The 16,750-nt window shown below is 34.1% G+C and overlaps 1 protein-coding gene across 1 annotated transcript in view; it reads right to left on the minus strand.

Moving 5' to 3' along the window:
* Positions 1–16,750, minus strand: part of DACH1 (dachshund family transcription factor 1) — a 468,151-nt gene that overhangs the window by 26,146 nt on the left and 425,255 nt on the right. The window contains exons 9-11 of the mRNA XM_052650244.1: positions 12,616–12,763; positions 9,565–9,708; positions 9,003–9,071 (exon numbers count right to left, since the gene is read on the minus strand). Coding sequence (XP_052506204.1) covers positions 9,003–9,071; positions 9,565–9,708; positions 12,616–12,763 — 361 coding nt within the window. The remainder of the gene's footprint in view (positions 1–9,002; positions 9,072–9,564; positions 9,709–12,615; positions 12,764–16,750) is intronic.

Consider the following 16,750-nt stretch of genomic DNA (forward strand, 5'->3'; position numbering starts at 1 on the left):
GCAGGCAGCCCAGAATTCAGTTTTAATCAACTCTGTCCTTTTACTTAATGAAAGCCTCCCTCTTTGAAGCTATATACAGACATTTTATATATAAAAAAATTATGTTCAAGTAACAAAAAATATTTCTCATAAATTTTGGCAAACACTTTACTATGGGACTAAATCAAGACTGTGCTATAAATAAAGAATGATTTTCTGAAATAAAAAGAAAACAAATTATATATTAGAGTAATAATAGCTTCAGTGTTTGTTTACCAGTTGCTAGGCACTATAAATATGTTAACTCATAATAATAAAATTTAATATTAACAGCTAAAACTTAACTGTGTACATACTATTGCCCAGTATATGCTAAGTGCTTTACTTGGGTTATTTTCTTTAATATGCACAGTAACCCTCTGAGGTTAAGCAATTGCTACAGAGAAAAAATATAATGGAGCAGAGACTTGAATCTAGACTTGACTCCTAACATTTCTTAATTGGTAGATTCTGTAGATCTGTCTAGAGAACTTTCAAGCCCACATTAGACTTATGGGTCTTTTTTAAGGATTAGAAATATACATAATACATAAGACAATTATGTGAAATCAAACTGAAACAATACACTTGTCAGGGGAAGGTGTAATTTCCTCGGTTCCGCCTCATCACAACAAAAGTATGAAGTGACAAACATTAAAGCCCTTGGACAGACCGTGTCTCAGCTCTCAGGCAGGCCGTGTTACAGCTCTGACAGATAAGTGTTACAGCTCAGTTTTATTTAGAAAATAAAGGAAAATACATCCTCAAGACGTGAGGGCATGCTGACCCAAAAGATGCAAAGAGAAGAGAAAGAGAAAGAGAGAGAGTGAGAGAGAGAGAACCCTGGCCCTTTGGCTCCTCTTCTTATACGTTTGTTCCTTCCCCTGGGCCTGCCCTATGTAAATTGGGCTAGCCAGGAGTGCATTTCTTCTACCTGAGGTCTTCACTCCGGTCCTTGGACCTTCCTTTGTTCTATTTTCGTGGGCTTTTCCCTTCCTTGTTTTAGCCACCACCATTCTGGACTCCTTGTGCCTGTTCTAACTACCTAACACATTCACATAGATTTTCATATGGTAAGTTTAAGTAGGGTTCTTGGGGTACCATTTAACAACCTCTGTTCAAACACATGATATAGAACGAATGAAGAGATTCTTTAAATGTCATATACTAAACTGAATATGGAATTGTGTCTGATTTTGCATTTGTCCTAAGTTCACTGCATGCTAAACTGTAGGGATGTAGATACATATTTTAGGTAAATATGATTAACTTCTTAATTTCTTTTATTGTTATTTTAAATGCTTCATTTAGAATATTTTTCTCAGCACGCCTAGAAGTGTCTATAAACATGGTATAGGGATAAAAGACTGATTAAACAGCAAAAAATTGGAAAACAACATTTTTCCCAACTGCACACCATTCCCTAGTTGCTATCAGTAGAATGTTTTGAAGTGTTGAAGCCATTAACAGGCAATGAGCTAACTATCTGCAATGAGCAAATGGGCTTCAAGTGGTTATCCTAGAAAAGAGACATGTAAATCTACACAGCAAAGCATGGAGAAAAAATAAAGACTCTGGGGTCAGAAATCTAAATTTAAATGTCAGCAACCCCATTAAATTATAGTACAAAAGTAAGAATGTTAATTAGCCATTCTGTGTCTTACCTTTAAATTAGTATATACAGGAAGTCTCAATAAATATGAATTCTTAATCCACCTCACTATTTTAATAAGCAAAAACTCCACTTACTATGTAATATCACTAAGTTCAAATGAAAGTGTATTACTAGGGCATTCAATGTATGCTGGAACATTTGACTCAACAGAGAAAGATACATATTTCACTAATAAGCTTACCCTACATCATTAAGGTTTAGGATCTGTAAGTTACTAAACAGAAAATAACAACAATAACATATGTTACGAGAACAACACTTTAATAATCCTAATCTAAAAACAATTGGGAAGAAAACAGGGGATGAGAAAGCAATCGGACTGTGTTATTTTCCCAATTCTGATTAACTCATGGTGTGTGTGCACATGTGCTAAGTCACTTCAGTTGTGTCTGACTATTTGCGAACCTATGGCCTATAGCCCACCAGGCTTCTTTGTCCATGGCATTCTCCAGGCACGAATACTGGAGTGGGTTGCCATGCCCACCTCCAGGGGATGTTCCCTACCTAGGGATCTAACCCACATCTCCAGTCTCCTGCTCTGGCAGGCAGGTTCTTTACCACTAGCGCCACCTGGGAAGCCTAACTCATGGTGTAATCTTTATCAAATAACGTACCCTTACTAAACCTCAGTTTCCTCTCTTGCAAAATGAAGAGGTTTAATTTATTTGTAAAGCCCCTTCCCAGTGCTAAGGCAGTAACATCATATAAGTGTGCCTGGCATTTCATCAGCGCTCAATAAACATTTGTTGAATAAATGAATAATTTTAAAATTCAACATGTATCTTCAAATATCTAGGAAGCAGAAAAGAAGATATTAAATTGGAACAAAAACATTGCTAATGTGAAGGCAGGTCTTTTATGTCCTTTTATTGGAAGAACATTTGGTTTTCTATGATCTGAGATCAGTCAAAAATAGAATAAAAAGCCAAGCAATTTTGATTATGGACATTGGATGTAAATAAAAGAGATGTACTTTCAAGTGGAGTCAAGATTTTGCAAACATAACTTGCAGATATACTAAGATGTCAGAGGAACTGTGGTCCACATTCCCATTAATTTCAACAATTACTTTTGGATTTAAGAGGACGAGTTTTACTTAGAATGAAAAAGAAAGCTGCTACTTTGAAAGTGAACTTTTTAGAGTTTTTGAAAATTTATAAAAGACATAGATAAAAGAGTACTAATTCACGATTCTCCCATGTTATACTTCATGTTTATATATTGAATATCTAAACAATATAAAGAGATTAAACCATCTGAAGTTATAAGAATCAAATCAGAAAAGAAGCATAAAGTTAATGCTTAAAAACCAAAAGGAGTTATTTAAGAAATGTGATTTTGGTACATGAAGTTAAATATAAATTTTAAATGGGTGTAAGTGAATGTTGGGTTTTCCTGGTGACTCAGACCTTAAAGAATCATCTGCAATGCAGGAAACTCACGCTTGATCCCTAGGTCAGGAAGTTCCCCTGGAGAAGGGATTGGCAACACTTCAGTATTCTTGCCTGGAGAATTCCACGGACAGAGGATCCTGGAAGGCTACAGTAGGTAAATATTCACAGAATCCAAATCTTGAGTCAAACGTGTAAGGAAAAAAGTAACAGAAATGCAGCCAGGAAGGGCAAGCACATTCTGTTCATTCAGCTATCAAAAATAAAAATTCCCCCAGAATTTGTAATTCTGACTTTCTTAGTAGGAATCATATTACCCTTTGCTTCCTCCAATCTCTCCCATCAATGTCAGAAAAATGTCAGAACAATAGGAATACTTGACATTCATCCACAAGATCAAAGGTCCTAACTCACCAGTACATTCCTTCAGGGATTAGCGAGCATCGCAATGTGTCAAACATTTGGGCACCATGAATGTGGCACAAACATGTGACACACTGATACGTAAGTGTCAAGCATACCTACGAACACTAGGAGCACAGTGGTGAACAAAGCAGGCGTGGTTCACACTCTTCCTGGCTACCACCCAGAAAAAGGAAGAAAATATTTAAAAAGTGACTACCAATGCGCAGCTGTGATTGTGGAGAAGGTATGGTAAAAACCTCTGGGAAGAGGGGCAGGGAGAAGCTGCAGGGATAGATGTGGAGTCTGAAAAGCCTTTCTGGATGCTGTGACTTCTAAGATAAGACTTAAAGGATAAGTAATTAAAGGCAGGAAAGAGAGAGAAATGCCACTCGAAGGTGGAAAAAGATGTAAGGTTTTCTAGATTTTAAAAAAAAAAAAAATCAATGAAAGAAGAACAGAGAGTGAAGGGCAAAAGTCATGCTTGTGTGTAAAAAAAAGGGAGGGAGCCATCAAGCTTCACTTTCCTCGTTGTGTATTAAGGAGGATATTGGATTGGGCAATAGAGAGAACCATAGGGAAGGAAAGTAAGAAGAAAACAGGTCGGCAGGAGGAAGAGGGTGAAGGACCCTTTAGGTTTTGTGCTGGACTTTGAGGTCCCTGTGAGACACCTAAATTCCAACTGGATATTATTTGGAACTCTTAAGAGATGTCTGGATTGGCTGGAGAGACATTTTTTAAATTTTTTAAACTATTAAAAGATATAGCTTAACATCTAAGTGGAAGCTACTGAAAAATGAGAGACTAGGGTTCAGTAGAAGGAACTCAATATTATAGCTTTGGCTGCATACATTGTGTAGATGTGCATTCAATGTGTGAGGGACTTAGGTTTTGGAGGATATTTATTAACCTGTCCAAATAACAGTTAAATAAGTATTAGTACTGACTCTGTCTACTATATATATAGTATAGCATAGTGAAGTCACTCAGTCGTGTCCGACTCTTTGTGACCCCGAGGACTGTAGCCTACCAGGCTTCTCTGTCCATGGGATTCTCCAGGCAAGAATACTGGAGTGGGTTACCATTTCCTCCTCCAGGGGATCTTCCCGACCCAGGGTCTCCCGCATTGGAGGCAGACGCTTTAACCTCTGAGCCACACCAGGACTTCCTTGGTTGCTCTGTTGGTAAAGAATCTGCCTGCAGTGCAGGGGACCTGAGTTCAATCCCTGGGTTGGGAAGATACCCTGGAGAAGGAAATGGCAAACCACTTCAGTATTGTTGCCTGGAAAATCCCATGGACAGAGAAGCCTAGGAGGCTACAGTCCATGGAATTGCAAAAGCAGGACAAGACTTAGTGACTAAACCACCATATATATATACAGCGCTTCCCTGATAGCTCAGTTGGTAAAGAATCTGCCTGCAATGTGGGAGACCTAGGTTCGATCCCTGCATCAGGAAGATCCCCTGGAGAAGGGAACAGCTACCCACTCCAGTATTCTGGCCTGGAAAATTCCATGGACTGTATTGTCCATGGGGTTGCAGAGTCAGACATGAGTGAGTGACTTTCACTTTCATTCATATATATATATATATATATATATATATATATATATATATAAAATATCTTATGAAAACCTTTAAAGTAAGGTATAATTTTTAAACGTCATCACAAATCATGACATATAAATCTGTAAGATTCAGGCATGAAAGAGTTAATCACCATAAAATCCAGCTCCTGCAACAAGTTGAATCAAGATTGCCAGGAGAAATATCAAGAACCTCAGATATGCAGATGACACCACCCTTATGGCAGGCAGAAAGTGAACAAGAACTAAAGAGCCTCTTGATGAAAGTCAAAGAGGAGAGTGAAAAAGTTGGCTTAAAGCTCAACATTCAGAAAACGAAGATCATGGCATCTGGTCCCATCACTTCATGGCAAATCGATGGGGAAACAGTAGAAACAGTGCCTGTCTTTATTTTTCTGAGCTCCAAAATCACTGCAGACGGTGACTGCAGCCATGAAATTAAAAGACACTTACTCCTTGGAAGGAAAGTTATGACCAATCTATATAGCATATTGAAAAGCAGAAACATTACTTTGTCAACAAAAGTCTGTCTAGTCAAGGCTATGGTTTTTCAAGTGGTCATGTATGGATGTGAGAGTTGGACTATAAAGAAAGCTGAGCTCCAAAGAATTGATGCTTTTGAACTGTGGTGTTGGAGAAGACTCTTGAGGGTCCCTTGGACTGCAAGGAGATCCAACCAGTCCATTCTAAAGGAGATCAGTCCTGGGTGTTCTTTGGAAGGAATGATGCTAAAGCTGAAACTCCAGTACTTTGGCCACCTGATGTGAACAGCTGACTCATTTGAACAGACCCTGATGCTGGGAAAGATTGAGAGCAGGAGGAGAAGGGGATGACAGAGGATGAGATGGTTGGATGGCATCACCAACTTAATGGACATGGGTTTGGGTGAACTCTGGGAGCTGGTGATGGAGAGGGAGGCCTGGCGTGCTGTGGTTAATGGGGTCACAAATAGTCGGACATGACTGAGTGACTGAACTGAACTGGATATATATATATATATATAGTCATTAAATTTCCACCAAGCTTATTAATTTTGAGTTTAGTTACCAGAAGTATCAGTAATGAGAACTTCATTCCTGTATAGTACGAGCTGATTTACCTTACTTATCCAGATAAGTAAATTATTTAGAGCCTCTTGCTCAGCAATAGTTTCTAAGCTGCTTTCTGTTTTTCTCTTCCACAGCTCTGTACTTTTATAGAAATGATGCTACTAAATACTAATGAAGCAACATTTATTTGGGGGTAACTGAGTAGTATTTAAGTACCGGACTGCTAGGTAACTAATTCATGGGACAAATCTGGCTCATTTATTAACAAAATATTAAAAATGAGTAAGTACATGCCAAGTATAAAGAAATGTGAGTTTCCTTTTTCATTCCTAACTAAGTTGAGCTGATTTTGGAATACAGAATAATTTCAGTTATGGTTGGATTGGGAGCAAGAAAGAATTCAAAGACTCATAACTCCTGGGAAGGGATCAGGGCTGTGTTCGTGTCATTCATGAGTTGTGAAGCAACACGTGCTTATAGCTGCCAAAATGTCTGATATAGACCATTTCACAAATTAGCAGTTAGTTCTGGTTCTTTTTCTTTTGCCTTTCCCATTCTTGAACTTAGACTCCTCATTTTACTAAACACAGTCCTTGTTCTTTGATATTTTCTCTACATCATTAATTTTGCTATTTTGTTAGCTTTTAAATTTATGAATTTAGTTTCCAAGGTTAAAAAAAAAGATGTTTCAAAGGACTAAATGAACTCATTTAGTTGAGTTAGACTAGCAAAAGATGATCTCTTTGATTTGGTATTTTAAAAGTCTTGGGTAGTGTCAAGTGAGATAACCGATAGCAATTAACATATAGAAACACAGATTCATCTACGTGTGTTTTTTGGATTACATTTGAGAAAAATTCACATTATCTAATTAAAACTATTAATATTAAGGTGTCTTACAGAAAACTTTTCATTGAAGAGTATGATTATCAGAAAAATCATTAAATTCAAGTGTAAGTGCACAAAAATTAGAATATTATTGATTATTTATATTAGGCTTAAGGAACTCATCTTTTTAATTGATAAGATTAATGAAAGAATTGAAAAAGTGTCACATTATAATTAAGAAAAAGCAATAAATAACCCCATAAAAAACAATATTTGCTTTAAGTAACTATATATAATTGTCATTCAAGTGCTTCTCCTTTCCTGAGTTATAGAGTTGTTTGAATGGGTTTTCTGTGTTATATATAACATTTTGGATGGCAGAAAGAATGCAATTTATTACTAAAAATTTTCTTCAGAGTGTAAGTAAATCATAATAGAGATTGAAAGTAGTCAAAACTTTGACCTATATAGCAAGACTTTATCCCATATTGAAATATACATCTGAATTTGTGTTTTACAAATTCTGATAAAATAATTATAGCCTTATTTATGATCCAAATATTGCTAATAGCAAACTCATGAAATATATTTTATGTCAATTATGCAGAGATGTTTAATTGTTACCTAAGCCTTCTTAAGCTTCCCATGTATATGAAAGAATGCAGTGTCCATAATTTTTCTTGCTTGAATTCTAATCACCTTGAGAATTCTGTGGATATCAGATAATTTATATATCACATCTACCAGGAGGCTTGTGTGCTTTTTTATGCTCAGCACTTTGGACATTAACTGAGTTAGTGCCTGAGGAATCCCCAAATACACAGACCACAGTTCTGATAGTTCACAATGGACTTACTGTCCCTGATAAAGAGCACTGGCTTTGTTACTAGTAATTTGTTAACATATGCATGTAATTCTTTACAAAGCAACATAGATCTTTTGAATTTAATAATATTATAGTCACACATATATGTAATTTTGCTGAAACCCATAATGCTCTAAAAAATGAAATCTTTTCTACAAGATGTCTCATAATAACATATGGTTCAAGCCTTAGGATTTAAAAAATAATTATCATGGTAAAATCAATTAATAAACAAAAAACATTCTCCAGGAATGTCTCTGGTTTCTGATTTTTATTTATTGTGTATATGATACTTTACACAATTATATTTCCTTTATAGTAAACTAAGGATGATACTTTTGGAACTGACTGAGTAACACGATTAATGTCAAACAATATCCCCCAAATGAATGAACTTAAAATGCAAAATAAAAGCAATTGGGAGGATTATAGTAGTTAATCATTTTAGGCTTCCCTTTGAAGAATCATTTTCATTTAATGCTCTTTTTACTGTTTAGTATTCATGTTGTTAGATTGAGTTTATTGTCTAGAATAGATGTGAAGCTATAAATGCTACCTTCAGATTTTGTTCTCTTCTAATAGCGTGGTCTTGGCAATATATATATTTTGCTTTTCTGAGTGTTTAAAAAAACTCCCTTTAGTATTCTCTGTACGATTTTTTCTCAGCATATTTGTGTTATTAAAGTGTATATAATGGCACACAGTCTACTTGGAAAGTTCACATAGGATCAAACAATCTTATTTATTGTTAGCTTTCACCTGGTTTATTTTACATGTACCTTGCATTAGTTGTCACTAAAACAAAAAGAAGATAATTTCAAATTTTAAGAACTCCCTAGTTAACTCATGATTTTATTGATATAGAATTTATAAAACTTTCATCTATTATATTGGGCTTCACACATTCAATAAAACACATTTACTGTGTTCAAGATTAAATCATACATTGTTTAAAATTAATTATTCCTTTTTAATTGCATTGTATAAACAGAAATGACCTGTTAATTTAAAGAAAATCTATCAGCACAAAATGAATTCACTCATATAAACAAGCAAGATGAACTTGACCTTGTTTGAACTTGTTTTGATGTGGCCCAGATGGTAGGCTACATGCTTGAATAGCAGGCTAAAGCAGAGGAAAAACTCATAGAGCAAGATCTAGATTTATAGCCTTTTGCAAACTCCCACCTTGTATTGTCCTTTCGGCATCTGTTCTGCCGCCACTGCGGTCAGCTTCTATCTCTGGGGTCAGAGAGTCTAAAAACACAGAAAGGTAAGAGTGACACACATTTCATTTGATTCCCATTGTCCTTTAAAAAAAAGCAACCTGTTACTTTGGTGCTGAATTAAAATTACATAAATCTTTGTCATCTTTTAAAGGTTGAACAAAGACCATAACCATGAGAATTATCAGAAGATTTGAATGGATAAATAATGCAAAATTGTTCAGAAAATGAGATGGGGGGTTTGAGAACTTCTCATATTAATATTTTATTATGTTTCAGTACAGACAGAATTGGTTAAATAGAAAAGCAATATCATCTCAGATACTGAAGTAACAAAACTGTGGAAGCACCCATGAAATAAAACATTTCTCCCAACACATGTGGCTTTTCTTTCCACCATGCTTTCAAAAAGAGCTTAATGAATCACCAGCCATAGAAACACAAACCCACAAACACATTTAAATTGCGTTTTGAGTATTCACAATGAAAGTTAGTTAGTCATCCATAAAGACACACCCTCTTACCATTTAAGACCCTGAGACTATCTGTTGAAGCTGCTTGTTTTAGTGTTTGTTCGGCTTGCTCACGCCGTTTTGTCTCAAATTCAAGTGCTTCCTGCAATTTTCTCTTTGCCTTCTTCTCCTTCTTTAGCCTCTTTTGAACTATGGCTAGAAAAGAGTATATGTACATTATTATTTTTCAGAATTTTTGCAATGTTCACATTTCCACAAATGGTCTCTATTTTTAAAATAATATTATTTTTCCCCCTGCTGGACTGCACCTGTCTGTGCAGAGGAAGTTTAAACAAAACAAAACAAAAAAACAACAATAACCCACTTTTACCTAAAATAAATCTCAGTAAAATGTCCAAGGAGGCCAATTTTTGTGTAGCCTTGAACTATTACAAGAATGCTTTTAATTATCATATGTGGAGACAGTTTTAATGGGAAACTAATTTTAATAAATATTTATACTCACTAATAAAGAAGGCTGATTAAATAAATTTTGTCGTTTAGTCTCTGCCCTTGAATCAGACAAATGCAAAGTAATCTGAATAGTATAAACCTTTAAGATTAGTCTCTCTTTATGAAACATTAATTTTGAGTAGTAAATGGAGCATTTCCCCTATCTTTACAAAAATGTTATACCAGCAAAATTTTTAATAATTCTTTCTCGAAATTTTAGACAATGTAATAAATACTATTGCATATATGGAGCTAATAATATATCTATATAAACAGACTTTTGATGAAACTATTGCAATTTGCTTAGAGATATTAGTAATTTCATAGCAGATGTATATGCAGTATTATATATTTCAAGAAAGTTACACTTTTAGACTGTAGGAATTTGATGAGTATAAAACTTTATTGCTACTTAACAAAGTAGCCTATGATACAAAAAGTTAATATGATTAATGTTTTTCCTACTGACCAATTTAAGTATTTGTACATAATATGTAATCAATAAATAATAACATCTTCTTCACAAATGTATGTCTACTGTACTGATCATTGTTTTAACTTTTACACTATATATAAAGTAACCAATCAGCATAGAGAAAGCATAAAAGTGTTTTCTTTGAAATATTTTGTTTTTCTGGATGGTTGATAAACCTTGTGTATATGAATGTGAAAGAATCAGTATGAGAAAATCCTTCTGGCAGAATTAAGTCATAAGAAGTAACCATTACAAATTTATTGTATAATTACTTACTACAGATTAACAAGCAACATTTTTTACCTAGCATAGTATTCAGTCAAGACATCAAAAAAGGTAACAATGGTTCATGTAAGAGGGTTACTTTGAATTTCCAGTTTCCAAAAATCCTATTTTTATAATCAATATTATTAAAATGGCAGACCATTATCTTATAGTTTATTGTTGCTGGTAACACAGATTTACAAAAAATTGTTTTTACATTGAGTCAAATCTTATAAGAAAAAACAAATAAATAAATGCTTCAAATAAATGCTAATTTCCTTTATTTAATACTGTGAAAATCTTAACAAAGTTACTTGCTTACTCTTTTCCTTTCTAAAGATGATTGCTTATATACTCTCTTTGAAAAGAAACAGTAATTGCTGAATTATTTATTCGGATTGTTAATCCCATGGCATTAAAAGCTCAATACCCAGTGCCTTGCCATTGACTGTTCTTTGTTTCCTCCTATGTGATTGAAGCAAATGGGGTTGCCATGTTTCTCTCTTCAGGATAACACACGGCTTCCATAGACATTCATATAGACCATTATTGACAGTCATTACCTTTAACTTGTAGTTCATAATTAATTAAATGGTAGGTTTATGATGTTGTCTGTGAAACACTTTGCCCTATACCTTTAGTGGTTAAAGGAATAAAACAATGTAAAACTTCCAACAGTTGTAAAACAACACAATTCTTCTGAAAATCTCTCAAGTAACCAAAAAGTTACCTTAAGAATTCAAGGTTCTGCTTTTAAGTTTTGTTCAAAAAAGACTTCTCCAAGTGAGAACAAAATTGTGACATGGCTATCTCATGGAAGATGGTTCCAAAGAACGAACCCTTTGACCATATTCATTACTCAGAACATATCCTGCCATCAACATTCATCTTGTTTTGCTTACTCTAGTAGCTAAATCTATGTGAAGTCACATTACTTAGAACAGTGCTCTACACCAGGCGTGCCAGCTGCCCAAATCAGCCTCATCCTGGGAATTGATAACTATTGCTTCATAGTAACTAATAAAAAACTTATTAGTTCTGCAAATTTTCAAAGAAAGAATTATTTTTAAATGACCACGTCACATATATCAGAAGAAAGTGTGGATTATTTATAGTGGATACTTACTAAATGAGAGAAGCTTCCCCTTTTAAATATTGAGGAGAACTTTAGAGTTGAAGCAGAGGGGAAGTTGATTGTAAAGAAAATACTCTTGGATCTCACATGTAAAATAAGCACACAAATATGAATGACCTTCAAAATTATCTGAATATGCACCGTAAAGTGTATAAAAAGAAGCAGTTCATAGACTGATAATAACATTATTTTTACCCAATAAAAATTCACATCAGGTTCTACGCTGATGTGTCTTTGACCTTGTTGGGTGAAAATGAGGCATTCAGAAGGAAAATTATACAAACACTCAACTTTGGTCATTTGTTCAGATATTCATCAGTCTTCCATTTCAGTTGATAAATATCTCACTAAATCTGCTTCGCTTGAATAATCAGTATTTTTCTATTTTAGTTTTATGACTTTAACTCAAGCTTTTCAAAAGGCAATTATGAATGAATATATAATTCTTCTTCATGGCTGTCATCTTATCAGAACTCCTTCTTATTTTAAAACTATGAATTGGTTAAATCTATAAGCAATAAAAATTATGTGATATAATGGATATATTTCAGTTTCTTGAGGTACAAAGAGAAGAGAAACCATGTACTTTGAAGGTTAAGCTCAGGATTCAAATCCTGCACTAAACTATAGCTACAGGTAAAAACAAAAAAATTACAGTTTCATAGTAAATCACAAAATATTGTTATGCTGAATATTTGATGCTAAGTATTAAACTTATTTGGAAGTTTAAAAATACCTCTATTTTTTTGTTCCATTGCCAACTGCTTCTCAAGCGTCTCCCTTAGTTCTCGTTCCCTTAAAAAATCCATCTTCAGTTCTGTTTTTTCAAGTTGAACCTGTTTTTCTTGAGCTCTGGCATTATCTATGGCAACTTTCAAGAGCCCCTGTACAAAGAAGGTATTCAGAATTATAATATTTTGGGATGAAGCACATTTCATTCATTACTTTAACATATTTTAAAAGAGAACAGCCCACTTATCAAATACCTTCATTCCTGCTGTGCAGTCACTCTGTACTCACTAAGATAAATAGTAAAAGTAAAGCAAAATTTTTCTATGTTTAATTAAACTATTTTAGGAAGACAAATATTTTTGGCTTGCAGGTTCAATTGCTTCTAATTAGAATATCTAGGTTTAATACTACATGAGGGCAACACATAAGTGTATCTTAAAATTAAATATTGTGAAGAAAATTAGACTGATTTGTTCCATGTGTAATTATCTGACATAGTTTATGTAACCCCATGCGATGTTAGCAATACTCACCTATCTCTCAGGGCTAATTCTCTGCCACTCCCTACTGAGATTATATACAACGTGAGTGGCCATTTATTTCTTAAGGCACCAATTTGTTTCTGCACTGGGAACTTGGCTCTCTGTTTCCCTCCTGAATGCTTTTCCTCCCGTGTTTTGCATGGTTCACTCCTACATTCACTTCACCTTTGTTCAGCCATCACTGGGGAAAACCCTTCTCTTCACAGCTTATCTGGACTAGCCCTCCAAACTCAACTTTTTATTCCCTCCTTAAAATTCTTCATATCATTTATTATGTAATATTGTCATCTGTTTATTTGTTTACTGCCATATTTTGCATCTTCTTCACTGAAATGTAAGTTCTCTGAGGCAGAGACATTTTCTCTCATTGGGTACTATGGGTACTAAAACTCAGAGAGTGCCTACTGTAGAATAGATTTCAAAAATTTATTAAATAGAAATTATAATATGGTATATGTTTCTTGAGATACATAATATGCATCCAAAACTTCATGGCTTAGTAATGCATTATTTTTTTAAAAATCTATCAAAATGGCTCTAAACAGGATATATTTTAGGGGAATATTTAACAGTATATATAATAATAGTATATGGCAAAAGCAAATTATATCTATTTATATAACTGTTTATAAAATAATATATATATAATTTGACTATATGCTATATTAATATATGAGTAGTATTCTGAAATTTTCAAAAATGAGATTATGAGAATATGTAAAACCTATGCAAAGTGTTCTGCATGTGTTCTCTGCTAAGATGCATTAGAAAATTATTACTAAAATTATTAGCAAAAATTGAAGCTAAGATTTCAATCCTTCTCAACTCAGCAATTCAAAATGCTCTTTTGGAAAAGATGCTTTGCTTTGGTTTGTGAACATCAGCAGCTGAATTTTTCAATTGAAATTAGAAATGAAATGGTAGTTATTGCCAGTTGTAGATATATTTGAGAACCCTTTACCCCTTTGTAGGATACGACATAAGAAGTTTGATTCATACATTTCAATTCCAGCTTGACTTGCTAATGTAATAGGAATGTTTAGCTCAGCCCACCAATTGTCACAAGTCTTTTTAAGTCTCTTTTCAAGCACATATAAGCTATTAATATTTAATATTTGGAATAACTGACCCTGAATTTTCTGGATTAATTTTTGTGATAGGAAACAAGCTCGATGGCAGTTCAGTTCTCTCTACTCTTTTGTTTTTAACAATAAAACATAGCTGCTAAGGAAACTGCCATCTTAACTCAATTCGGCAACATTCCTGTATATGTTTCTTCTTCATCAGGAACAAACAATTAGTAACAAATGAAAGAGATCATTACATCAAGTGCCCTTTTAGATCACCCCAATTAAAACTTTAGTTTAGCTGTATTTTAATTCTAAGATACCAAATTCTAATTTTCTGCTCTGATTGCTCTTGTTGACTTATCTTTGAAAGATGTACTCTCTGTGCAATGTCTAGAGATTATTTAGCAAGATGCCAATGTTGGCACCACTTAATGTGTTGATTGGTTGTATTATCAGTAGCTGTTTAAAATAAATTACTATTAAACTATTATTGTCCTTGGCTGACAAAACACGATATTTTGGTGTTCTTTAAATATGAAACAATCATTATGAATAAACGTGTTGAACAGTGTTAAGCTGCAGTTCTAATTTGTGTAATTTTATATTAATATTTGTTGTAAAGTATAAAGTTGCTAAGAACATTTATGTTTATTGTTTCCTTCTGTTACATTGCTGTTAATGTCGCTAATGGTAGTCCATTACTTATTCCTGCTGATTATGTCTGAAAAATATTAGCTTTTAGGATCCAATACCCTCTAGGGACTACTTATAAGCTGTATAAAATTAAGTTTCATTTTTAGACTTTAAATCAGTGCACATCAGTAGGAGTCCAGTGTGAACAAAAATCTTCGCTAAAGTCAAACTGATACATATGCAAAAAATATGTTACTGTCTGTGACAGCTCTTCTGCAAAAAATACAGAAAACCAATTAAATTTCAATGCAGCAGGGGACTGGGAAAAACAAAAGCAAGGAGTGTTCACAACATCTACAAATCACTGGGACACTATTTTAACTATCAGTGATAACAGTACTATTGGATTTGTGTAACTTCTGTAAATTTTCCAGGTAGATCATATGCAAAAGGTCACACTAAATGCTAGGTCTCATGTGGTCATGCGATATCAAGCAAAATTCTATGATGGCAATGTGATTTAATGTAAAAAAAACAAGGCTTAAAACATAAAATTTGTTCCCAGGGGGAGGTCAGTTTTCATGATGTTGAAGCTGGATAGTAACGATTCTTAAAAAAATTTTTAAATTTAGTCTATGACACAGCAGTTATTAAAGATAGTGGTTGTTTGACCTCAGATTTCTTTTCTATATGCAGACATAATGCCTGTAATAATACAGAAATATTTTTGCTTTCTAAAGTACTATGCGTGTAAACAAATTTCTATCATTTTTCAGGGAATGAGTTTATAAACTATATATATAAAGGACACATTAATCTAGCAATATTTCAACTACTTCTCTTGCCTAGGAAGTATAAATATCTGCCTGTATAGGAGACTTACAGTAATATTGATATGACAGAAGCATTTATTAATTTACTAGTTAGATCTTAGAGGAAGAAAAGCTTACTTGGTACATATTTGTATTTTGTACAAATTTTAGAATTAGATGACATGTACAGTTCCATGAGTATTATTGAAACTCAGGTGACAAAATTTGTGTTGAGTAATTTGCTATTGCTAATGAGAGTAAATAAGGAAATGGCAACCCAGTATTCTTGCTTGGGAAATCCTATGGACAGAGAAGCCTGGCAGGCTGTAATCCACGGGATCACATAGACTCTAGTATTCCTGCTTAGAAATCCCTTGGAAAGAGGGGACTGGCAGACTGTAGTCCATGGGGTAGCATGAGAGTCGGACACTACTGAGCTACTAAACAACAACAAACCCAGTTGGAGAAGATTTTTAGCCATTATCTATTCTAGCTTAGACATTTCAAAGATGAGAAAACCAAGGTTCAGAAGGAGGAGGTGACTTGTCTAAGGTCCCAAAGGAGTAAGTTGACTAAACCTAGGTCAGAGCAACCCTGAGGTTTTTGGCTTTTCTTTTTTTGTTTGATGTTTCATTCCAAAAAAGAATAGTGTGCCTTGAAGTTAGGGACTTTAAAAAATATGACAGAACAGTATCAACTAAAGCATTTTTGCCACTCTTGTGACAAAAGATACTATACTTGGTTTACTGTTATGGTTATTGTACTTCAAAGTTGATTAACAATGAATTCCACATCAAAAGCACTTCTAGGTATCCTATACTGGATATTGGTATCTAGAGATGCTACAGGGAATGGAACTTCCTAAATGATAAGAACAGCAGAGGTGAAATGGGTCTTCTGTTATTCATAATAAACTCCTTGCAACCACACATGAGTTTCTGTTAATAAGTTGACTTTTAGCAAGTCCCTAAAGGATGGGTGAGATTCAGAGAACTTTTGAATTGGTCAGTATATAGAGGTACAGGGTGGGTGACATGTGAGGGAGTGGAAGCTCTATGCCGCTTTCCAAATACATTGCCCTA

The sequence above is a fragment of the Budorcas taxicolor genome, chromosome 12, assembly GCF_023091745.1.
Source record: "Budorcas taxicolor isolate Tak-1 chromosome 12, Takin1.1, whole genome shotgun sequence".
NCBI lineage: Eukaryota > Metazoa > Chordata > Mammalia > Artiodactyla > Bovidae > Budorcas > Budorcas taxicolor.